This window comes from Ovis aries, chromosome 3 (assembly GCF_016772045.2).
Source record: "Ovis aries strain OAR_USU_Benz2616 breed Rambouillet chromosome 3, ARS-UI_Ramb_v3.0, whole genome shotgun sequence".
NCBI classification, from domain to species: Eukaryota; Metazoa; Chordata; class Mammalia; order Artiodactyla; family Bovidae; genus Ovis; species Ovis aries.
The window spans coordinates 5,536,968-5,562,539 of record NC_056056.1 but is presented as its reverse complement, the minus strand read 5'-3'; the positions used below and the strand labels follow the sequence as shown (position 1 = coordinate 5,562,539).

The 25,572-nt window shown below is 42.1% G+C and overlaps 1 protein-coding gene across 4 annotated transcripts in view; it reads left to right on the top strand.

Moving 5' to 3' along the window:
- Positions 1-25,572, top strand: part of NUP214 (nucleoporin 214) — an 89,965-nt gene that overhangs the window by 30,191 nt on the left and 34,202 nt on the right. For all 4 annotated transcript variants that reach the window (XM_042248051.1, XM_012161064.4, XM_012161056.4 and 1 more), the window contains exons 19-28: positions 1,893-2,075; positions 3,020-3,105; positions 3,205-3,288; positions 5,053-5,313; positions 6,062-6,223; positions 8,309-8,408; positions 17,889-17,964; positions 19,319-19,397; positions 22,347-22,434; positions 24,560-24,621. In XM_042248051.1, coding sequence (XP_042103985.1) covers positions 1,893-2,075; positions 3,020-3,105; positions 3,205-3,288; positions 5,053-5,313; positions 6,062-6,223; positions 8,309-8,408; positions 17,889-17,964; positions 19,319-19,397; positions 22,347-22,434; positions 24,560-24,621 — 1,181 coding nt within the window. The remainder of the gene's footprint in view (positions 1-1,892; positions 2,076-3,019; positions 3,106-3,204; positions 3,289-5,052; positions 5,314-6,061; positions 6,224-8,308; positions 8,409-17,888; positions 17,965-19,318; positions 19,398-22,346; positions 22,435-24,559; positions 24,622-25,572) is intronic.

Genomic DNA, 25,572 nt, shown 5'->3' with positions numbered 1-25,572 from the left:
CTACACAGGTTCTTTCTCTTTGACACAGTCATTATACATCAAGAAATTCTATGGAATAATAACATTGCTCACAGTAATACATAAAAGAATTTACAGCACGGTTTATGAGAGTGAAAAATTGGATTCAGCCGAGTTGTGCAAAAGTTAAGAGTAGCTAAATCTGACCACATTTTTCTCTTAAACAAAGTACTGGGTAACTGTTGAATCTCATATTCTCAAAAAATCATGTTAAATATCTTTTCTGTTTTACATGAAATATACAAAATATATAATTGTGTAACTGTAATTATTAGGTACAGCATATAAGAAATGAAAAAGTTAAGACATGAAGTCATACTAGATGACCTCAGTGTGGAAGTCTAATGTAAAAAAAAAGGCTGGTAATAAATCTATCAGAATACTCACTTATAGCTGTAAGATGGGATTCAGAGGGGTTTTTCTTTTACACTTTCCTGTATATTCCAGATTTTCTTTTGAAGGAAACATTGCTAATTAGTTTGGATAACTAAAAGGATGAGAGGAATGATAACATAGAGAAGAACCTTCTCTTGTGATCTTCTGTCCATGGATGTTTGGTTTGATGCCTTGTGTTTTCCAGAAGGAATAGAATGCAGTACATTGTGAAAGCAATAAGATGATGTGAAAAATAGGTCAGCCCTCCAAATGCTAGATTTCTGAAACACCTACACTTGATCAGTGTGATTAGCCTTGTAAGGAAATAAACCAGGAAATGATCTGTTTATTTGTTTACAAAACTGTGAGGTCACAGACTTAAGTAGGGCAGCCTGAGTGTTGTGTCAGGGGCAGGGGTAGAATGTGTTTAAAATTCAGTAAACAGAATTTAATACATGATATTGTACAGCGTGGAGAAAGTCTTTGTCCCTAACCTGAGGAACCTCAGAGCATAGATGTGGTAAGACAGAGGTGAAAATTGATCTTCCCAACACTGGCAGGGGCAGATTCTGTGCCCTGGAGCCCTTGTCCCTGGGGCAGCCTGGCCCCTTTCTAAGAGGTTTCAGAGTGCACTCCCTTGTTGCTAAATTCATGTTCCTCCCCAAGTGAGAGAATGGCTTGACTTGACAGCATGAACGTTCTGCTCGGCTTGACAGTTGGAATACTCTTGTCTAATTAATACGTTGACTTTTTAAAAAGTGCGTGAGGCTAACAAGAAAAGCCAGGCTTTCTTCTCCTTTAAACAACCCCATGGATTTTCTGTTTATACTTAATGTCCTTTTTTAAGTTTCCTTTCTTCGGAGTTCTGATTCTTAAATCTATATGGTTTGCTGGCACGTCTCTCTTTTAGACCCTTCTCCAAATATTATCTGGAACCCCACTGAAATGCCTTTTAAAAATATATGTTGAGCTAATGACCTTGTCACCAGAAAGAAAGGGACCATTGTCCTTTTCTCCTTTTAATTCTTTTGGGTAGGGGACCCCCTGCTGCCAAGTCATGTGCTGTCCTCTGTTTCTTGACGGCACTCTGAAGACATGCTTATTTTTTAAATTGACTAGTTTGTTTTTTGGCTATGCTAGGTCTTCATTGCTGCACACAGGCTGTCTCTAGTTGTGGACAGTGGGAGCTACTTTCTAGTTGTGCTCGGGCTTCTCACTGAGGTGGCTCCTCTTGTTACGGAGCACAGGTTTCGTTGCTCCATGGCACATGGAATCTTCTCGGACCAGGAATCGAACCCTTGTCTCCTGCATTGGCTGGTGGATTTTAAATGACTGGACCACCAAAAAAGTCCCTCTTAGTAACGTCTTGCTGTTTCTTTCCCACTAGTGGTTCTTCATTTTATTATTTTCACTGTTACAGTCCTTTTTCTTTCTTTCCAGTAGAAATTTCTTTTATTTGAACCGTTCTTATACAGTTCTTTCCTCCTTGGTCTAAACAGGCGCCTGCTTGTGCCAGAACGAGAGACACTATTTAATACTCTTGCCAACAACCGGGAAATCATCAACCAACAGAGGAAGAGGCTGAATCACCTGGTGGATAGTCTCCAGCAGCTCCGACTTTACAACCAGACCTCCCATTGGAGCCTTCCCTTGGATGTTCCCTCCCAGAGCACCACACACAGGTGTGCAGGAGAACACGTCTGTTAATGCCACGTGCACTTAGTAAATGAGGCGGGATGAGCGAATAAATACACAGAGCAAAGTGGACTAGTCACAGAGTAGTTGAGATGTGGGTTTGAAAGTGACTCTGCTGTTCTTTCATCTTTGTGATCGTGGTCAGATTCCTCACCCTCTCTGATCCTTTTTCCTTCTGCCAAAAAGTGGGGCTAACAATAGCCTTCTCAAGTAGCTCAATGGTAAAGAATCCCCCTGCCAATGCAGGAGACGCAGGTTTGATCCCTGAGTCAAGAAGAGCCCCTGAAAAAGGAAATGGCAACCGACTCCAGTATTCTTGCCTGGACAATCCCATGGGCAGAGGAGCCTGCCAGACTACAGTCTGTGGGATTGCGAAAGAGCTGGGCATGACTGAGCATGCGTGCACGCAGGGAACTAACAATGTGCACCTCATGGGGTTACTGGAGGGTTTAAGTCTTTAAAGTACCTAGCAGTGTGCCTGATGGAACAGGCCCTCGATAGATAATAGCTGGTACTGTAGTCATAGCATTATTGTTCAATTGAAAATTAGCTGTCAGGATTAGGTTGATCAACTTGTCTGGAAACTCAGAGTTGTCATTTTGCAAGTGTGGAGATTTCAGACCCTGCCTTAGACAGTTTACCCCTAAAGTTACCAAAGTGGTAACTGCCTTTAGCCTGAATGTATAGATTTTAATTGCCCTTCCTTCTGGAGCCCTGTTGGGGTTGTGTTTGCTCTGGGGTGGGATGTGATAGTGAGACTGATCATTTTCCTTTGGGGTTAATTCATTGTTTGGTCAGATTTTCCATTTCCTTTTCAGGATGCTCTTATCTCTTGCCTTTGTATTTGGGAGGATAATGTACCATCACCATTACCATGAGTCCCAATTTCTCAGGTCATAGTTGGTTCATACGTAACATTGTCCTCTTTCAGTTTTGACAGTGACCTCGAAAGCCTGCGCAATGCTTTGTTGAAAACGACTCTAGAGTCTCACCCCAAACCGTTGCCTAAAGTACCAGGTAAATGCATTCTCCCCAGTCTTTAAACTCTGTTCTCTTTCATCTATTGACCTTAAAAACCAAGTTTTAAGCATTTATGGGTTCACGAATTTCTTGCAGCTAAACTGTCCCCCGTGAAACAGGCACAACTGAGAAATTTCTTGGCCAAAAGGAAGACCCCCCCAGTGAGATCCACTGCTCCAGGTAGAGGAACCCGGTCCTGAATTTTTAGGATAAACTGTATAGTACATTGTGTGGGAGTAGGATGGGGTTTGTGTGTGTGTGTGTCTGTGTGTGTTTTCCTTTGGTTCTTAATGGGAGATAGAGGAAGTGTCTCTAGAATCTGTCATCCGTCTGAATATGGGATTAAGAAGAAGCTTATGCATAGTCAACTCGAGGTGGTAGTTTCGGCTTTCACACTGTGTTTTCCATAGTCCTCAGGTTCTATGGCAGTGATTGCCAAGGATTTGGGGGGACGCTGAACTGGTTCCAGGGGTCCTAGCCTTCGCTTTAGCTGGGAAAGCTTTACTTTTCTGATTTGTGTCGGATTTTGAGTAAGGCTGCATTTGAAAAAAGACCTGCTCAGCAGGCACGCGTGACTAGTGGCTACTCTGATGAGAGATGCAGACATAGAACGTGCAGGCGCAGGTAGTTATGAATGGACTCTGAGGGACTGTGCTGCACACTGACTTGCCTCGGAACACTTTGGTACAGTGCTGCCCGGTAGAACTTCCTGCCGTGGTTGTGGTGTTGGATCTGTACTGTCCAATACAGCAGTTAACTGGTGGCCATTGGGTGCTTTAAGGGGGATGGTACAACTTAGAGGTCAAATTTTTCATTTGTTTTTCATCTGAATAACCATACATGGCTGGTGGCTACCAAACTGACATTGCCACCTAGCAGTAGCCCTAGTACAGCGTTTTTTAATTTAAAAAATTCTTTTGGCTGTGGCTGCCAGGGAAGTCCCCATGCGTGGTTTTCACTTGCAATTGTTTATATTATGTTTGAAAAAAGTGAAAGCGTTAGTTGCTCAGTTGTGTTTGACTCTTTGCACCCCCATGAACCATACAGCGGACCAGGTTCCTCTGATCATGGAAGTCTCCAGGCAAGAGTACTGGAGTGGGTAGCCATTTCCTTCTCTAGGGGATCTTCCCGACCCAGGGATCGAACCTGGGTCTCCTGCGTTGCAGGCAGATTCCTTACTGAGTGAGTCACCAGGGAAGCCCATGTTACACTCGCATTATGATACATAAAATCTTGCAGAGTGATGCGCCCACAGGACACATAAGTCAGTAAGTATTAGCAATACTTTTAAATAACTTGAGGAGGCGAGGGGGCTGTTTTTTGCTTGGTTTTGGTGTTTCCAATACACAGACAGTAACATGACTTCTGAAATTCATGGTAGAAAGTAACATGGCATAAAGCCTTACCTTACAGTTTATGGAAGGAGCAAAACAGGGAAAGTGAGAATCGATTTTAGTGATTTTTTTTTTTTTAAACTAATTGTCTCATTCAAAAGAAGCATTGGATTTACCTGGCATTGTTTGAGATCCTCGGGACTGAGGATGTGATGTCTTCTCCAGTTTGTATTAGGCCTGTTCTTAGAAGTTTGTTGCTGGAAAGCAGGGACACCAATGTGACTGCTTGTTCACTCTGTGGGAGTTTGTTGCTTTTCTGAGGTGGCGTTATTGCCCGTGAACGTCCTGCTTTTACACCAGTGTGCATCCTGTGTCCCACCTCACATTTTTTTGCCTAACAGTCAAAATGTTCTTGTCCTATACAGCTCAGTTTTGCAAAACCCATTTGAGCAAAGGCTATCTTTGTTCACGTTCAGCCGCAGCTGCTTCCACTTAAAATAAGTAATAATTAAGTCGCTTTACAAATTGGATAGTTCTCTAGCAACAGTGAAAATTACATAGCTTTTTGGACTCGAATTGTCTCAGTTGTGTTTTGTTTTGGGCTCTGTAGCCAGCCTGTCTCGGTCGGCCTTCCTGTCTCAGAGGTATTATGAAGACTTGGATGAAGCCAGCTCAACATCATCCATTTCCCAGTCTCTGGAGAGTGAAGACACACGGACATCCTGTAAGGATGACGACGCAGTGGTCCAGGTCCCCCGGCACGCTCCTGTGGTTCGAACACCTTCCATCCAGCCCAGTCTCTTACCCCAGGCAACTCCTTTTGCTAAATCTCACCTGATTCATGGTTCGCAGGGTATGATGGGAACTTCAAGTAAGTAAACAGCGAGACCAGAAACAATCTTTTCCCTAAGAGGTTCCTAATTCATGAAGGAACTGTGGCTGGGTTTTATTACTAGCACACGCAAAAGTTGTGGGTTCTAGCCCATTTCTGCTAATCTTTTAGAAATTACAGAGTCAAGAGATATTTTCCCCTTGAAAGTGGTTGGTAGGGCACTGTGAGGAAGAGGAGGCGCTGCAAGGCTCACACTGTTGCCTGTTACGTGGAGGACAGCATGTGCCCTTCTGACCTCGGCTCATTTCAGCTTGAAGCCATTCCTGTCTCAGGGCTCACCAGCCATGGTGCTTGTTATCTCTGATGGCTTGCTGACAGGACCTATGTTGGGCTGTTAGATCTTCAGCTCAGAGGGTCAGGACTTTGTACTGAAGTGACTCCTAAGTAGACCAACGTAGGCATGAGGTACTAGAATGGAGAGATTTGTGAGAGGAGAGCTAACTATTCATTGCTTTGTATGGGCATAGAAGTTATATCTCACTCAGTGTCAGAGGAAATGATCATGTAACATATTTTCACCAGTAGAAGTGGGCAGACAAATAGCATACAGCATCTTTGAAAGATAAAAGTGCCAACCTGTCAATTTGCCAGTATTTTCTGTTAATGCTTAAGGATTTTAAATCTTCGCATTTTCCCTGCAACCTAACATGGAGAATTTACCCTTTTAATTTTTGTGTGTGCTTCTGTTCTGACCCACTGTTTCACTTAACTTTACTTTTTCCCTCAGTGTCTACACCTGCTAGCAAAATTATTCCCCAAGGAGCTGATAGCACCATGCTCGCAACAAAAACCGTGAAGCATGGTGCACCTGGCCCTTCCCACCCCATCTCTGCCCCCCAGGCGGCCGCTGCAGCAGCACTGAGACGGCAGATGGCCAGTCAGGCGCCAGGTAAAAGCACCGGTACAGGGGCTGATGCTGAGCTTTCTGAGCCACAGGCCAGGACACAGCGGCCAAGAAACAGCGGGCCCTTCACTGCCTTTCAGGAAAGAGGACTGATGTGACAGCTCGCGCCTTTTGGGGGAGAGTTCTGAGAGGGCAGACTCAGTTGGAAACTTGCCCTTAAAGGGCTGTATAAGATCTACCATGTTAAGTTCGTTTGCATCATTTCTTTTTAGATTCAACATAATAAGGATTCATCCCTATTTTTTAATTATGTCTGCTTTAAGCCCCAGAATTAATCTTTGCTGTTAGATCACCTAATAATGTTAGAGTTGTCCTGTAGTATTTTAAGGATCCGAGCCACCCTTTGCAATGAGTGTACATGTGCCCGTTTTGCTTTTGAGTAATGCTCGGTTTCGAGAGGCAAAGGTCACCAACCAATATGCAACAAAGCCCGGACTCCAATCCTGTGTTCTTTGTATTGAAGTACAGTTTTTTCTTAAGATTGCAGTTTTAACCTGGAAACCTGAAGCTCTAAGGAGCTAATCAGCTCCTGCACTTTGTCAGTGGTTTGTGGCTCTCCATAATCTTCTACATCAAGGTTTCTAGGTAATTTGCCTCGGAATTGAGTTAATCAGTTTTTACAAGCCAGTGCTTCTCAACCAGAGGCTCTTTACTCCGCCTGCTTCCCCTCCAACAGTTGGCAGTGTTGCTGGCCTGTAGTGGGTAGAGGCCAGTAATGCTGCAAAGAAACTCCCAAAAGCACAAGAGAACCCTACAACAAAGGATTATCTATCCCCAAAATGTCAGTAGTGCCAAGAGTGAGAAACTTGGCTATAAATCATATTTTTGTTTTAGCTGAATGAATTATTTTAGTTTTATACCTGCTTAGAACATATGCCAATTTACACTAAAATTGTAAAAGATGGAAAAGACATGGTGGTTTGATTTAGCCAAAAATAGTTGCCATTAGATGATAATAGATCTCTAGGGAAAGTTCAGATTAAAACCCTTACTAAGAGACCTAAAATAGATATGAAAGAGAAAAAACAACAGAACTTTTTAAGGTACTTTTGAGCATTCTGAAAAATATAAGAATTCCTTGATGTTTTAAATATTAGTCGGACCAAGCAGAATCTTAGCATTGTACTGAACAGATCCAAAATCAAGCTGATTGATTATTTATCAGCTTGAAGTCTACCAGGATTTAGGATTAGTCCATTCTCAGCAGGAGGTGGTGTGATCATTTCAGAAGACATTATTCAAAAACAGGTTTCGAAGGTGTGGGCACCTGTGAGTGTCAAGGATGAACTACGTGCAGTCATAAGCAGGGCATCCCTGGGGACTCCCTGAAGGAGGGGGTGGAGTGAGCTGCCATAGAGCCACCATCCTACCTGGGCTACAAGTCCAACTGCCCCAAAATAGTTGGAGAAGATCCAAGAGCTTTGCTTAGGCCTTAATAGTTATTTATAAATTATAAGACACATACAGAAAAGGTATGAAAGCTGATAAGCCTAAGACAGGTGAGTAAGTGCCACATCAGTCCCTGGTACCTTTCCTTAATTCAGGCCTGCTTGACCTCCTCCATTTTGGTTCAAGCTCCATTTTTCATATTTTATTCACTGTGTCTATCTCACTAAAGCATGAACTTCTTTAAAGAAGACACTATATTTTAGACATTTTTTGTATTCCGAGCACCTAACAGAGTCTGACAATAATAAGCTCATGTGAAAGAGTGGCTGAATGAGTGAATGCATGGTGGAGGCAGAAACACTGGTAATCCTCTAGCTGTTTCGGCCCTTTTACAGGACAAGCCAATATGGCAGGTATCTCAGCTCTGCTCTATAAAAGCTGGCTGGTGAATTCCTTTTTTCTGAACTAGTACATTTGATTAAATTGCACAAAGCTTCATTGGATAATCTTTATGAAGGGCGTAGGCCAGGTGTTCCATTGAACACAGGGCTGCAGAACCATCTAAGTTTCCTTTATATAATAAGTTTGCATTCTGCTTGTGTCCTAGTTATTCATTAGACCTGGCTAGAATTTTGATCTTGTATTGCAATTGACGTGCCTTTCTCTTCTCTGTTTAAATAGCCGTCAGTACGTTGACTGAATCAACTTTGAAGAATGTCCCTCAAGTGGTAAATGTGCAGGAACTGAAGAATAATGCTACAGCCCCCTCCGCAACCATGGGGTACGTTACTGCTTCAGTAGTGTGTTTCAGCCAACGAATTATTCTGCAGTAGCGTAGAACTGCCTGCAGGGAGCAGCAGTGCTATTGTTCCAGTGTGACTTTCCTGCACAACTTCAGGTTATCAGAGGAGCGGAATGGACAGCTAATCTCAGGCACACAGTTGGGCTTTCAGGAAATTGTCCTCTCCAACTGGCAGTAACAGTTGCCTCATAAACTTCCAAAGTCTTGGTGTTACATACTCAGTGTGCTGTTTGCCGTATGTAAGTCTGCATGTGGTACACGTTACAGTTATTAAGTCAGGTAAGGTGGAGGGTTTGATTTATTTTGGGGGCTCCTGAGTTGACACTTCAACTCTAACGCAGACTGTTGATTCTAAAAACCCAATGATGGTCTCTCCTCCCTTCCTTCCCCTCTCAAGGCAGTCCTGTTTGTTCAAGTTTCTCATATTGCTTGTATGAAAAAGCAGTGGTTTAAAAGGCAGAAGCTCTGTTTGGAGACTTCCAGTTTCTCCCCATGCCACATCTAAGAGCTGGATCATTGCTGCCAGAACTGACTTTTAAGTGTGAATCTGTGTTTAGAATTCAAGGCATTGACTCCCTCCCACTGTTGTGGGCAGCACGGTTCATAGAACATGCCGGTGTCCTGTTGCTACCAAGTATTTTGTAGCCAAGAGCTGTGCAGTGTGGCTCGGGGAAGAGTTGAGGGCTGTGTCCTCAGTTTGAATGTAGAGATCGTGAGGACCAGGGTCATTCAGGGGGTTAGTGTCTGGTGCCTGTGACCAGTCCAACTGCAAGAAGAACAGCCACTAACCCTGTGTTTTTTCCAGTTCACGTTAGCCCTCTCCTCCCCCACCCTAGGTCTGCTCCCTGTTCGGTTTTGGCTTTATCAAGTGGCCCTGCTTCAGTAGTCCACTGGCCTTCTCTTTTTTCCACATTGGTCCATTTATCAACACTGCCAGGAATTTCTTAGTTATCTCAGGGCCATACTAACAGCCAAAAACAAGCCTAGCTTTCCTATCTTATAGTGACCTTGAAGCTTTGGTATGCTGTTTAGACCAAGATGGCATTTGTGGTTGTTGTGAACATCTCAAGAGAAAGAACTATGCATTCAAGTTTGGGAATTATAGCCAGATTCCTAGTGTAGGGTAGGCAAGGAAAAGCCACCGCAAGGCAGAATCTTACATAAGACAGGAAAAGCCAGCTTAATGGTGAAAGAAACATGGTCTGGAATATTTTAGCTGTTCTCACAGTATGTGAGAAGCACCTCTTGATGATCTCCTTTATCTTATCTCAGGCAGTGTTTTCCTCCAGTGATTCATCTGAGCTAATCATTGATATGAGCTTTGTTAAAGGAGCAATTCTGAGTTTGCCCTTTTTTCTGACTTAAGAAAAATAGACATAGGAGTTTAAAAAGAGTTGAAGAAACTCTTCTTTTCTCCACAGAATTGGACTCTGGTTATTATTAAACTTGTATGCCCAGCATGGCACCTGGAATGTTGTTTCTTTTTAATACCTTGTTGAATAATAGGTGAATCTAAGCACAGTTGGTAAGTGGAAATTGGTATTTACCACCTTCCCCAATAAGAAAGCTTGAGAGGGAATTATACTCATTATAAAATTACTTTCAGATTCTGTTAAGCAGTAGTTTCCTGAGTGTTTTTTGTTTTTGCTTGTGTTGTTTTTGTTTTTGGTGGTACCTCGAGCCTTTATGGGATCTTAGTTCCCTGACCAGGGTGGAACCCATGCTTCCTGCAGTGGAAACATAGAGAGTCTTAACCCCTGGACTGCCAGGGAGGTCCCTCCTAAGTGTATTTTAAGTATTTAATTTTGCATTTAACTTCTCCTGAGTAACATCTTAAAGAGATTTATTATAAGAAGAGGTTCTATGTTTCTGCCACTGGTATAGCTTATGTTCACTGGCCTCACCCCGCTCACCCCTTATATTGACCAGTCATCCTGTTTTCAAGAAGAGGGCTTATTTGGGGCGCACTCATGCTATTTAGACTCCTCACCAGCGCCCAGGCACTTGATTCAGCAGATTCCTAAGGGATGTCTGCCATGAGCATGATAACGCCCTGGATATTTGGGGTCCAGTAGTCAGTAAGATATACCAAATCCCCACTTTCACGACACTTAGATTTTAGCAAGAAGACAGCCACTAAGCTACCCATTTCACATCAGTTATTTAACTGTAGTATAATGAGTTTGATGAAGGAGAGGTACAGGGTGCTAAGAATGCTCACAGTGAGGCAGTCTGGTCGAGTCTGGGGCTGTCGAGGTTAGGAAGGAAAGATGTTTCAGCTGGAAGTTGAGAGACGACCAGAAGTTGCCAGGCAGAGTGGAAGAAGAGTTTTGTAAACGGGTTGCCGGAGCTGGGAGAGCCCAGAGCTGGGAAAGGGCAGCGCAGGTCTGAGGGCAAGTGAGAGGCCATTGTGTCTGGAGTTCTGGCAGGAAATGGAGGGTGAAGGAAATAGGGCCAAATGAGGTGAGAAATATGGTGGAATTTGTTATTGGTTGTTTGTTTTCCAAAACACACCCAGATCGCCATTCCTTTCAGGAATTCTGGCGTTCACTTCTTCATTCTTTCTACAGACACTGAAGCAGCATTTTGTCTATGCCACGCACTGTTCCAGGTGCTGAGAGTAACACAGTTAACAAAGCAGACCCCGCCCCCCAACCCCCAAACCCTGCCCTAGTCACAGAGAGACGGGTGACAAGTAAGATTCGTCTAAATACAGTGTTTTAGGAGGGGATAGGTATGACAGAGAAAATTAAAGCAGAAAAGGGGTTTAGGGACTTTTGTCCAGACGTGGTTGCAGTTTTAAATAGAGGCAAAGAAGGTGCTTCTCCTACATGACTAATGACTACCATGTCTCAGAAATACCAGACCATATTTTTTTCACCACAAAACTGGTGATTCTCCTGTCTTGTATGTTGATAATACTCTGCCTTGCAGTGGCTTTTGACATTTTACATTTGAATAAAGACCAGAGAGCAGACTCATGAATATCCTAAGGAAGAAAGCCCCAAGCACCAGGCCTGTAGTGAGATCTTGTCTGGCAGGTTCAGGATGAAGCCAGGCAGCCCCTGGTGGCTGAAAGGAGAGAAGAGAGTGGGATAGGGCCAGGGTACAAATCCAATAACATCTGGTAAGCCTGGTTGAGGACCTAGCTGACCACGATTCTGAGTAACCTGATCTAATTAACACTTGCTTTTTTAAAGCAGTTTTAGTAATTTTTAAAAGTACTGGGGCATGATTAACACACAGTAAAATTCACCTTTTTGTAGTCTAAAATTCCACGAGCTATGATAAATGCAGATCATTTTGTTGACCTGTGAGTTTAGCAAGAAGTTTCTGGTTCGTATATTTAGAATAGATGAGAAGGGCTGGAGTGAAGAATAAAAAAAGGGAGAACAGTTAAGAAGCTATTTCTTTTTTTATTGTGGGTAAATATATGTATAACAAAATTTATTATTTTAACCATTTTTAAGTGTGCAATTCAGAGACATTAAGTATGTTTACAGTGTGTATAAGTGTTACCCCATCTGTTGCAGAACTTTTTCATTATCATACAGTGGTTGTACCCATTAAATAGTAACCCCTTATTCTGCCTTACTTCTAGTCCCTGGTAACCTCTAATACACTTTCTGTTGCTAAGAATTTGCTCTATATGTAGTATTTATCCTTTTATATCTGGCTTATTTCACTCAAATTTTTAAGATTTATCCATGTTGTGAAGTGTTAGTTGCTCAGTCATGTCTGACTCTTTGTGACCCCATGGACTGTTTGTTATCCACCAGGCTTCTCTGTCCATGGAATTCTTCAGGCAAGAATACTGGAGTGGGTAGCCATTCCCTTCTCCAGAGGTTCTTCCAAACCCAGAGATCGAACCCAGGTCTCAGGCACTGGAAGCAGATTCTTTACTGTCTAAACCACCAGGAAAGCCCATGTCGTAGCATATGTCAGAGTTTCATTCCCTTTATGACTGAATAACATTCCGCTGTATGCATATGCCCTGTTTCGCCCGTCCGTTCGTCTATAAGTAGACACTCGGGTTGGGGGCTTCCCCGTCTTGACTCTTGTGCATGGTGCTGCACTGAGCACTGCTGTGCAGCCCTCTCCTTGAGTCCCTGCTTCTCAGTTACTCTGGGTAACGTTTTAGGAGTAGAATTGCTAGAGCATATGGCAGTCTACTTGCTGAGCTAAATGTAGTTCCAACTTTTCCAAAGCAGCTGTACCATTTTGCATTCCCAATAGCAATATATGAGGTTCCAGTTTCCCCACATCCTCACTAATATGTGTTACTGTCCGTCTTTTTGATTATAGCTATCCTAATGGATGGACATGGTATCTCCTTGTGGTTTTGATATGTGTTTCCCTGTGACTAATGATATTGGATGTCTGTTTGTGTGCATATTAGCCATTTGTGTCTTCTTTAGAGAAATATCTCTTTAAATCTTTTGCCTGTTTTTAAATTGGGTTCTTTATCTTAATTGTTGAGGTGTCATTTTCTTTTTTTTTTAATATTTATTTTTATTTATTTATTTGGCTGCACCAGGTCTTAGTTGAGGCACACAGGATTTTTGATCTTCATTGAGGAAGATTTCTTTTTAGTTGCAGCATGCAAATTCTTAGTTGCAGGATACGGGATCTAGTTCTCTGACCAGGGATTGAACCTGGGACCCCTGAGTTGGGAGCAATAGGGAAGTCCCAAGGTGTCATATTATTTATGTAATCTAGATTCAAGTCTCTTATCAGATATATGATTTGCAAATATGTTCTCCCATTCTTTGTGTGGTTTTCACTTTCTTAATGGTGTCCTTTGAAACAGCAGTTTTTAATTTTGATGAAATTCGATGTATTTTTTCTTTTATTGCTTGCACTGTTGGTGTCTGATATATGTTTAAGAAACCATTGCTTCATGCAGGATCGTAAAGATTTACTCCTGTGTTTTCTTCCAAGTTTTATATTTGGAACCCTTACATTTAGGTCTTTGATCTGTTTTGAGCTAACTTTTGTAAATACTGTGATTTCTGGTCCAATATTTTTCTTTTGCATATGGATACCCAGTTGTCCCAGGGACTGTCTGGTGGCTCAGTGGTAAAGAATCCGCCTGCCAGTGCAGGAGACGTGGTACCATCCCTGGGTTGAGAAGATCCCCTGGAGAAGGAAATGGCAGCTCACTCCAGCGTTCTTGCCTGGGAAATCCCGTGGACAGAGGAGCTGGGGGAGCTACAGTCCATGGGGTCGCGCAAGAGTCAGGCACGACTTAGTGACTGAGCAGCAGCCCCCACCCAGTTGCCGCAGCACCATTTTTGGAAAAAGCCTTTTTTCCCCTTGAATTGTCTTGGTACCCTTGCCACACTGATTGGTTTTCTAATGTTAAACCAATCGTCAGTAATAATGTATTCAACTTTTTCATATATGGTTGGACTCAATTTGCTAAAATTTTGTTAATAGTTTTGCATCTGTCTTAATGAGGGATATTGGTCTGTAGATGGTCTTTTCTTATAATGTCTTTCTTCCATTTTAGCTTCAGAGTAATACTAGCCTTATAGAATAAGTCAGAAAGTGTTCCTTCCTCTTCAATTTCCACTAAGAGTTTCTGTAGATTGGTTACTATTTCATCCTTAAATTTTTGTAGAATTCACCAGTGAAGTTATTTTGGCTTGGAAGTTTCAATTTCTTTAGTACATATACGACTGTTCAGCTTATCTACTTCTTTGGTAGTTTGTATGTTTCAAGAAATCCATTTCACTTGAGTTGTTGAATTTATTGACATGTTTTTCAGTAATAGTCACTGATTATCATGCTTTAAATGTATATAGATTTTATTTTCCTCTTAATAGTAATTTGGGTCTTTTTTTTAACCTCATCAGTCTAACTAGAGTTTTATCAATTTTATTGATCTCAAACAAGCCAGCTTTTGGCTTCATTGAATTTTTTTTTTCCCCTACTTGATCTTTATTTCATTTTCCTGCTTACTTTGGATTTTATTTACTCTTCTAGTTTCTTAAAGTGAAAGCTAAGGTCATTGATTTGATGCTGCTCTCTTCCAACACAGGCATTTGGTGCTATAAAGTTCCATCTAAGAACTGCTTTGGCTACCTCCCACAGATTTTGAATGTTTTTTTTTTTTCATTTTCATTTAGTTCAAAACATTTTGGGTTCTTTGTATACATATGGGATATTTAAAAGTGTGTTAGTTTCTAAATAATTGGGCATTTTCTAGATATCTTTTTGTTACTGATTTTTAATTTAATTCCATCATGGTTAGACATGTTTTGTATGACTTGAATTCTTTAGGTTTTATGGAGACTTCTGTGACCCAGAAGTGGGATCAGCAAGGTTTTTCTTTTTTAAGGGCCATACAGTAAATAATTTAAGCTTATGGGAGATACAGTCTCTGCTTCAACTACTCAACTCTGCCCTTGTAGCCTGATTGCAGCCATAAACAAAACGTAAATGAATGGGCATGGCTTTGTTACAGTTCAGCTTTATTTACAAAAGCAGGCAGCTGGTCTTTTGTTTCTAGTTTGCCAATCTTTGATCTAGAATGTCAGTCATCTTGGTAAATGTTCTGTGCCACTGCTCTTATTGGGTGGCATGTTCTATAAATGTCAGTTAAGGTGGTTCGGTTCAGTTCAGTCTCTCAGTCTTGTCTGATTCTTTGCGACCCCATGGACCGTAGTACGCCAGGCCTCCCTGTTCATCACCAACGCCTGGAGTTTATCCATTGAGTCAGTGATGCCATCCAACCATCTCATCCTCTGTTGTCCCCTTCTCCTCCTGCCATAAATCTTTCCCAGCATCAGAGGCTTTTCAAATGAGTCAGCTTTTCAAATCAGGTGGCCAAAGTATTGAAGTTTCAGCTTCAACATCAGTCCTTCCAGTGAACACTCAGGACTGATAGCCTTTAGGATGGACTGGTTGGATCTCCTTGCAGTTCAAGGGACTCTCAAGAGTCTTCTCCAACACCATAGTTCAGAAGCATCCATTCTTCGGTGCTCAGCTTTCTTTATAGTCCAACTCTCACATCCATACATGACTACTGGAAAAACCATAGCCTTGACTAGACGGACCTTTGTTGGCAAAGTAATGTCTCTGCTTTTGAATATGCTGTCTAGGTTGGTCATATCTTTCCTTCCAAGGGGTAAGTGTCTTTTAATTTCATGGCTGCAGTCACCATCTGCAGTGGTTAAGGTGGTTGATGATGATAATTTTCTATCTGGTTATTCCATCAGTTACTGACAATAGTATTGCCATATTCAAGTGTGGCTACGGATTTGCTTATTTTTCTTTCAGTTCTAGCTTTTTTTTCTGCCTCGTTTGTAGTTCTGTTGTTAGTTACATAAACATTTAGGATGGTCACGTACTTTTGATGAAATGGAGGTAGATATGTGTTACAGTGCCATCTTCTGCCTGTGGTCCTTTGATTTCTGTTTTCAGTTGTGGAACAGAACATTTCAGATGAATTTCTGATGATCTCTTCTCAGGTGCATACTGCTAGTAGAATACAGTCATCCAGAATATGATAATTCCGAGTTTGGTATTTCCATCTCCTTTGAACATTTCTAGCTGTTGATTTCCATTGTTTTGGTTCATGATCATGTACAAGTCTTTGAACACATTTATTTAGCCGTATACTGTCCTTTTCTGCTTGTTCTGTTAGATCATGGTGGGTCTGATCTAATCAGTTCATTTACTAGCTGAGTGCATGAACAGCATTTATTTCTCTGCTGGGTCATCATGTAGCCCAGTGTGTAAATAGTGTGAATCCTAATTTTGCATGTTTGGGGATTTAGGACACCCAAGAGATTTATGGCTTTCTCACAAATAAACAGAAGAATAATTGCACTTAGTCTGCTTCATGCATGATTTAATTTACCATCATATCATAACTAAGTTTGAGGTATAAATGTTCTAAAGTTGGATGAATTGCTGCTTTTATTTTTATTCGTAGTTTTTTTTAGCTCAACTTTGAGAAAGCATGAAAGATTTTCATTTCCCTTGTGACTCTCATGAGCTGCAGTCATTTTCCACCTAACGCTGCTGTGTCTGCCCAGGGATTTCTCAGTCCCAGCCTCTTACGCACACATTCCTTTTCTTGTTGGAGTGTAAGCCGATGGGGGAGTGTCCCTGTGTGCCTGCTTGGTTAAGTATCTTGGGGGACCGGTGTGCATTTCTTCAGAGAGGCACACATTTGTAGCTTCTCTCTTCAGTAGGAAAATAAAGAGGGTTTTATTGAAAACAATTGCATTTTTTTTCCTTCTCTCTGAATCTAATAAAGTTTGGGAAGGTTCTCGTGTTACTCCAAGAGAGTATCCTGAGGTAACTGTAAGATTATTAAGATGTTTGATAATTTTTTCCCATAAGGCGTGGGTTTATTTTTGTCTTTTCTCTCACAAGTTAACTTTTTAATGGAAAATTGTTAATCCTCCTTAAGCAGAAGTTCTGAGAAATAAAACCAGATGCTACAGTTGTTACTGCTATACCCACCAGTCAGAGGAGCTCTGGACGGAGGACAGATACATTGATGAAAAGAATTGCTCCCAGGAGCCAAGAACAGAGCTTTGGGTTGAACCGGGGATTTTTTTTTCCCTCACATATTTACACTAAGTGGGCTTCCCTGATGGTTCAGTGGTAAAGAATCTGCCTGCAGATGCAGGAGATGCAGGTTCGATCCCTGGGTCAGGAAGATCCACTGGGGAAGGAAATGCCAACCCACTCCAGTATTCTTGCCTGGGAGATCCCATGGACAGAGGAGCCTGGCAGTCCATGGGGTCACAAAGAGTCAGACATAACTGAGCAACTAAGCAACAGCAAAAACAAAATTAACACTAAGTAGTTATTAAAATAACAGTTCCATGCACACTGTGTTCAGGGATAACAAAAGATGGCGAGGACTCTTTCTACATAGACAGGAGGCACTTTTCACGTTGACACTACAACAAAAGTGCAGGTTGGGCACGGAGCTGTGGTATGTTTTAACTCTCCTGTGTGCTCATATGGTGAGCTCTCGGGGCTGGTTGCTAGGAGAAGCTGAGAGCTCTGCTTTGAGAAGATCACATACACCCCATCGATCCTGATGAACATTTTCTGAGACTTGGAGAAGAGAATCAGGAATTTCCCACTGGTCTGGAATGGTGGTGGGTGATGGGGAGGAGGTGGAGAAAGCTTTCTCTTCAAATAAGAAAAAGATAGATCTACTTCAGAATATCCGTAACTTTTTTTCCTTAAAATTTCAGGAAGAAGATACATTTTAAGGTCATTGCTTTGACTTTTATGCTAAAGACCCAAATTTCATGTAAAGAATTGATTGTTCAATCAGAAACATGTCAAATGATTTTGATTGGGGTCTGAGACATCTGTGTTCTACCCCAGAACTGGTATTACTTTCTTGACAAAAGGCGGCTCAGGGTTGAGTGTGAGTCTCCCCCAGTCTCGTCTTCCTCTTGAGCGTGTGCTTTGTGTTTCCAGCTCTTCAGTGCCGTGCTCTGCAGCCAAAACGCCTCATCCGGTGTTGACCCCAGCGGCTGTTAACCAAGCGAAGCAGGTAAATTGTGGATTTTTGCTTTGCTAATGTGACATGCAGTGACTGTCCTTGTAACTGAAGACAATCTGGTACTAAGTCCCCGCACTGTTTATTTTTTATTTTATTTAAAATTTTTTTCCCACATCTTTTAAATGAACTCTGAAAAAGACCTGTGATCCTTTCCCCACAATTCATGATGGTCTTGACCTAGTAGGTCAGTCAGGACCCAATGATGTCTTTGTCGACCATGTGGCATTCTGCATCTGGTAATCTTGGGTCATAATTCTCTGTAGGGAGGGTATCTGTATGGAGTTGAAGTTTACTTTCATTTAATCTTGTCTTAGTTAACCCATACAACAGCCATATAGACAAGACAGATGTTCAGCTACGTTTCACTAATGAAGAAACCAGGGCTCAAGTGGCTGACACAGGCTTCCACCTGTAGTGGATGGGGAACCAGGGCTGGAACCCATCTTCCGGCTTCTCCCTGCCCACTGCTTTGCTCCTTGTACCTTTGGGCATCAGCCTCCAGGGAGTAGAGTCTTCTGCTTTCTCCTGTCATCCCGGTTTCTCAGCCTGTGAATCTTCAGTGATGTTTGTTATGTCTGCCTGCAGGCTCTTGCCTGATAAACATGGTCTCTTACGAAAGTAAGTTATATTGTAGACAGCTAAACAATCCAGAAGAAAATAATAGGAGATGGTGGAAAGGCAGATCAAGCCCTCTCTGAAACTTTCCCAAAGAAAACCTGGTTTCTCTGCTACTCAACTCTGTCTCTAGGAAGGTCATTTTAGACTGTGTTTGAGATTGACCCTCAGAACTTGCTTAATGTGAGTTCTCAGACATGGCTGTCTCCTCCATAGTTTGCCCTGACTTAACATGGCACTTCAGCAGTTAGCGTTTGGTCTTTCTTCTGGAGCTTTCCATCTTCACCTTGGAGGACACGTGGTGAGGCACAAACCATAACGAACAAGAGAGAAAGAGCATTGACTGGAGATGGTTAAGTTGGGCGGTTTTGCTTCTTACCCTTACTATAAGTTTAATTGAGAGCCAGGATGTATTTCATTCATTTACTTCTTCCTTCATTTGGGTTTCAAACACCCTGATGCCTTTCATGTGCTGAGCATCGCGTTAGGCACTGCGGGAGGAACTGCGGGCTCGGCAAGCAGGACCCTGTTTTCTTGTGCTTGTGGAGTATTCCCATCTCTGAGACGATATCACATTTAAACATATTGACCTAAATTGAAACTGAAGAACAAAATTTAACTGAATAGAAGTGTTTGTGCTTGCTTATTTTAAATTATGTCATTATTTTACGTGTTCCTTTATTCCAAAGACTGTTTTGTGGGTCACGTAACTGTTTTCCTCCTATTACAGGGATCGCTGATAAATGCCTTAAAGCCATCTGGGCCCCCACCAGCACCCAGTCCGTTGTCATCTGGTGATAAAGCTTCAGGTCAGTTTGCACTTTTGTTTTAGTGAAAATAAGAGGTGAAAGATATTTTCCACAGAGGAATTTAATTGTTCTAGATCACAAGGGCAGTTAATGTAAAATCAAGTAAAGACATATTTGAAAAGCCTCAGGGGATGTAGAATCTCCAGGAAGTCAGTGTGCCCTTTGGCAGCTCTGTAGACTTCTGAAATAGGAGAGCAGTAGGAGAAAGCCTTCCTTTAAACATTTTTCCTAAAAAGAGGACCTGCCTTGTTGGATATCGAAGTTTTGAGAGAAGTAGATCCAAACATTGAACTCTTATATCTTCTACTAAAGGGAAAGAAAAACTCTCTGGGTTTTTAAGGATAATTCAAAAGCCAGTAAAATATAGAAAGTAAAATGGATCCATTACAATATACGATAATATGATAAATGGAGAGCCTCCCTGGTGGTTCAGATAGTAAAGAATTCACCTGCAATACGGAGACCTGGATTCGTTCCCTGGGTTGGGAATATCCCCTAAAGGAGGGCATGGCAACCCACTCCAGTACTCTTGCCCGGAGAATCCCATGGACAGAGGAGCCTGGTGGGCTACAGTCCATGGTGTTGCAAAGTCAGACACGACTGAGCAACAAAGCATAGTGCATGATAAGTGGATGTAATCCAGTATTGAAAGACTGAGCTTCACATGCTTCCAACACTCAGGCCTCTTAACTGAAATTAGTTTTTACAGTCACCATGAAGTGCTCTGACCAGGCATCGTTGCTGGCCTGAGCCCACCTGATGCAGAAGCGTGCCTGTGCATCCAGCCTAGCTGAATGCAGGCCTCTGCTGCTGGCTCCCTGTCAGAGCCCACTTCACTCGGCATGCGTCACTTCTTGCTGCAGGGCTGTTGTGCCACCCACAGCCCAGCATTCTCCCTGTGCTCTGAACTCCAGCTTTTATTTTGATTCATGCTCTCAAGTGGGTCTTTAAGCTAATAAATTCTGTCAGAGACGCTGAACTTCACACATGAGGAGCCTGCCTACCGTCATCTCTACATAGTCATGCTGTCATCCCACCTTCCTCTGTGGTCAGAAGCTTTCTCATTGGATACTGGGTTTATCCTCAGCAAATATTCCTTGCACTCAGATGGAAACCATTGTGTAGCCAATGCTCTATTCTAGAATTCAGACTAATGCACAGTTTTTATCATATAAGCCTTCCATGAGAAGGCAGTATGTAGCGCTTCTCGACTAGGAGCTAAAACTTTAACTCAGAAGGGAAATTTTAGTGCAGTTGTCAAAGACTTTTGAATCATTTAGGATTCAAATTAAGAAGTTTGTTTCCATTTCTGGCTAATATTTTAGAAGAAAGTTTGAAAGATTATATATCCTAACCTCTTTCAAGGATTTTATTGGAGAGTTTTTTGTCACTCTTGAAATTAAGAGTCAAGAACATCTCAGGGGCAGTTAGCATGACTTGGAAAGAAATTTCTAAGATTCATCATTCAATGATGATTGTGAAATATTCACTCTCATTGCTAGATGTCCTTCTGTTTCTATTTGCCAGAAACAGACTTTTTTTAGCAGGAAAATTTCCCTGAAAAACACTATTTAAGAGTTTGCAAAAACTTCTAACAAAAACAAAAAGTCATCTCTGAAACCTCTATAGAATAATTCCCTTATTAATTAATAATGGAAACACCTTCATTGTTTTCCTGATTTTAAAGCTGTTGCTGCTGCTACTGCTAAGTCGCTTCAGTCGTGTCCGACTCTGTGCGACCCCATAGACGGCAGCCCACCAGGCTCCCCCGTCCCTGGGATTCTGCAGGCAAGAACAGTGGAGTGGGTTGCCATTTACAGGACCACAAAAAGTCTACCGTGTGGAACTGTATAATGTAGAAAATTTGTAAGTTCCCTATTCCAGAGATAATAGCCCTCAAAGAATTGATGTGTCTTGGGGTTTGATGTATATCTGTTGGTTTCTTTAAACAAAGATAGCCATATCCTGTATATACTGATCTGTAATCTGTCCCCTCTCCTCCCTTCCCCCAGGAAAATATCATGTTCATCTTTTCAGGTCTGGTATAAGTCTGCCTGTCTCATTTTAATCCCTTCGCTGTACAGTTGTACCCTGTTCAGTTTTTACCAATACTCTGCTGATAGTTCAGATTGTTCTTAACTTTTCAGAATTATAAGTAAGGCTGCACTAGACATCCTTGTCCGCATCACGTTGTATTATAGTAGTGTTTTAGATAGTTTTGCAAATCTTTACTCCATACTCATGTAAACAGAAGATGCTTTTTCTTATTGTTTGGGTTGGTTTGATTTGGGCTTCTCGAGTGTAATTCCCCCAGCCCTCTTCTCCTTTTAGAAGGAGAGGGAGAGGTGGGGGGGAGAGTGTGGGTACTGCCCCAGCCTGTTAGTGAGCAGCCACAGTACACCACATGTGGGGAGACGACGGGCTACACTTTAACTCTCCACTCTTCTCTGTGTGACAGCAGTCGTGTTACCTCTGTAATAAAAAATAAAGAAGCAGACCTGTTATTAACTAATAGTAATACAAGAAGTCTCTGGAAAAACAGATGCGGCGAGAAAGCCAGCAGCCGTGAAGTCACTACTCAGAGATGTTTCACATGACCTGTTTCCCCTTGGAGTTTCTTTTCCTTTGACATGTATCACATTTCATTAATTGCAGAATCTACTTTTAAAGCCTTAAATTTGACCTGCACTCCAGTTACTTTGATGTCTTTCCTGGAAAGGGTAAAGTGGCATGCCTTGGTTTGAAATTGACAGTTGACAGGGCCAGAGAGCCCATTCAGAGACCTTGAGCACGACCGAGTCCTCACTCTCCCCTTGACTGCTGACCTACAGGAAGCACGTGACCTGGGGCTGCGCTTTGCGTGGCACTAAGCATTCAGTGCCACAGAGAATTAAACTAAAATGGTGTTGGTTTTTTTGTAATGCTCTTCTTTTTTTCCCATAATTCCAGGACCAGTGGCAACCAAGATAGAAACAGCTGTGACTTCTACCCCGTCTACTGTTGGGCAGTTCAGCAAGCCTTTCTCATTTTCATCAGGGTCAGTTGTAAACTTAAGTTTTGTGGCAGATCACAAAATCCTTATAGATTGCTTCTCCAAATCTTATAGTCAGCGGGTATACTTATATGAAGCCAGAGTTCTTATCTCCACAGTGACACATTTAATGATAGTGGGAGTAGCTTAGTGTCCTAATGTAAATCTGTTTGCCCTTTTCGATTCAGTTTTATATGTGTGTTCTTACTGGCTTGTTTGTTTTGTTGTTTAGGATAAGCCTTGTTTGGGTAGTGGGTCTGTGGTTGCTCTAGTTTATCACACCGAGATCTTTTCATTCTGACACCATCTGGCGGCTGGGTGAGACCTTGGATTGGCTTCGCTGCCCCGAGAGGTCACATTATACTAGACTGCTGAGCAATCAAGACAGTGGCCATTTAAGAATTGGGGTTTTATATAGATGTGGGGAAGTCCATTTCTGTTTCATTTTTTTTAAAGTGATGATGTCTGTACTTGTCAAATTGAGTTATTTTTAAAAACAAAAGGGTCTTCTAACCCTCAGTCCAAAGGAAGTTCTTATTAACGTTGGAGGGGGCATACCTTTTCACTATCCTGCGAACACTCATCATGAAACCTGTGAGAGTTGGCAGAGCATCTCTCTTCTTTGGGGTGGAGTTAGTCTCTGTGTGGCTGAGATAAATACTCATCCAAAGATTGTTTTCACTGTGAAGGGTTGCACATTCAGTTCCACTAGAAAAGTCTCTTAAGCTCTTCCAGTTTATGCTTTTGTAACTGGAATCACACTGACCACAGTCTCTTTTCCCTGCTGTGAGTTTGTTTCTTGAACACCCTTCAGCCTAACACATTACGAGAAAGGAGGGTGTTAGAATAGAATTTTAAGGGGGAAATCATATATATTTTCCTGTAAATCATTAGTTTTCTACTCCCCAAAGGTAGTTTGGAGCACAGTTTTAGAGAGTAGGTCAGTTCCAGGAGCTACCGCATCTGTTAATTAATCTTTACTTCTGTGAACCTGATACTCTTCTTCCCGTCTTTAAAATAACCTACAGAGGTTTGGGTCATAGGTCAGCTGCTTACCTCTGTTACATCAAATTTCTTCACCAGAGTTGAGACAAAGAAAGAGATTTGTTTTCTTTTTTTTAAGATGATAAAATATTTAACACATCTTAGGTGGTCTTGGACCATTTGATGAAGCCAGTGACGAGTTTAAAAAAAAACCCAACTCTACTCTTTACTGTTACTTACTCTTTTTGATATGCTCGGCTTTTTATCAGGTTGCCCAAAAAGTTCGTTTGGGGTTTTCCATAACATCTTACAGAAATGCCTAAATGAACTTTTTGACCAATCCAACAGTTTTTAATTTGCTATTTGAACTTTTCTCAGAATGAGTACTCCATTCTGGCTCAGCTGGTGCTGAGTTTTCTTCTTTGCTTATATTGTCTTCACTCACAGGGTGAAGAAAATGTACAGAAAGAGAGGAGAGGATGAAAAGAATCAGATAGGTTTTTGAGGGACTTTTCCTGGTGGCCTAGTGGTTAGGGTACAGCTACAGCGCTTTCATTTCTGTGGGCTGTGTGCAGTGCCTGGTCAGAGAAGTGAGATCCCACAAGCCACTTGGTGCAACCAAAATTTTTTTTTTAAAGTTTCTGAACCAAATTTCCCAGCCGAGGACTAAGCGTTTTGTCCGAACAGCAAAGACAGTGGCTTCCATTTCATACTGTCTGTTGTCTCCCCCAGTGGCATGCGCTGTCCTGACGTGCTCCCTGGGTGGGTCATAGGCTCCTCCTCACCTAGCCCATCCCGTCCGCCTCACTAGGCGAGCCAACCGCTCCAGCCACCATCCCAAGGCACAGTCCTAGTGCTCCTTCACTTTCCTTGAAATAGGTCCCCACCCCCTCTACCATGGGAAGCCTGGCTGTTCCTCCAAGGCCTCCTCACTGGCTGCTTCCCTCTCACCTCACCCACACATCGCTCCCCCCCACGCTCTGAGAGCTCTGCGCTGCTGCTTCAGAGGCAATGCGCTTGCTGATGTTTATCGATAGATTGCAAGTCCCTGAGAGTAGATTATGTGAATGGATTATAAATGTACTGTTAAAGGGCAGTGTTGCGCCTTAAGTCTGTTCGTTTTTAACTTCTTTTCTTCCACCCCTAGGACTGGCTTTAATTTTGGGATAGTCACACCAACACCGTCTTCTAACTTCACTGCCACACAAGGTACAGTCTCTGCATTGAGTCGCCTCACTTTCGTGTTTCCCTCTAAACAAGTGCAGGTTTGAGGGAGGCAGGTTGGTTGACATTTTACTTGCTGCTGCATTTTGCTTAAAGTATCTGCAGTGAACTTGGTGTTGATATTATGCATTAGAAATAGGCTGGATTTAAGAAACTGTGGGGAATGACTTTTGTCTTCATAGTTAAAAACTCAGAAAGGGTTTGCTTTTAGAAAGGCAAGGCTGTGCTTTAAATGTGAATGTTTACACGCAAATTAAAATTTCTTTCTCCATCTTTGTCATATGGTATTTAAAATTATATCAATTTTTAATAATCATAATATGTAGTGAAACTATATGTAACTTTGTTCTGTATTTTCCCAGTTTCCTGTAGAGTGTTATCATACTTTCATAATTTAAAAAAATTTTTTTTGTTTGTTTTGTTTTAAAAAAATTTTTTAAATGAAGTCAAAATTGTATCAATTTGTAGGTTGAGATAGGCAATGGTAAAGAATCCACCTGCCAAGGCAGGAAACGCAAGAGATGCTGGTTCAATCCTTGGGTTGGGAAGATCCCTTGGAGGAGGAAATGGCAACCCACTCCAGTATTCTTGCCTGGGAAATTCCATTGACAGAGCCTGGTGGGCTGCAGTCCACGGAGTCCGACAGGCCTGAGTGATTGAACACACACGCAGTACTGTAGAAAGGAAAGACTAAACTCGTGTTTCTTTCCTTGATAACCTATCGGGAGACACACTTGTCCCGCGCACGCTGGTGCAGATCTGCCAGCGTCTGTTGTTGTTTAGTCACTGAGTCAGGCCTGGCTCTTTTGCAGCCCCATGGACTGTAGCCCGCCAGACTCCTGCTGTCCATGGGGTTGTCTGGGAGTTGATTGCCATTTCCTTTTCTTGGGGATTTTCCCAACCCAGGGATTGAACCTGAGTCTCTTGCATTGCAGG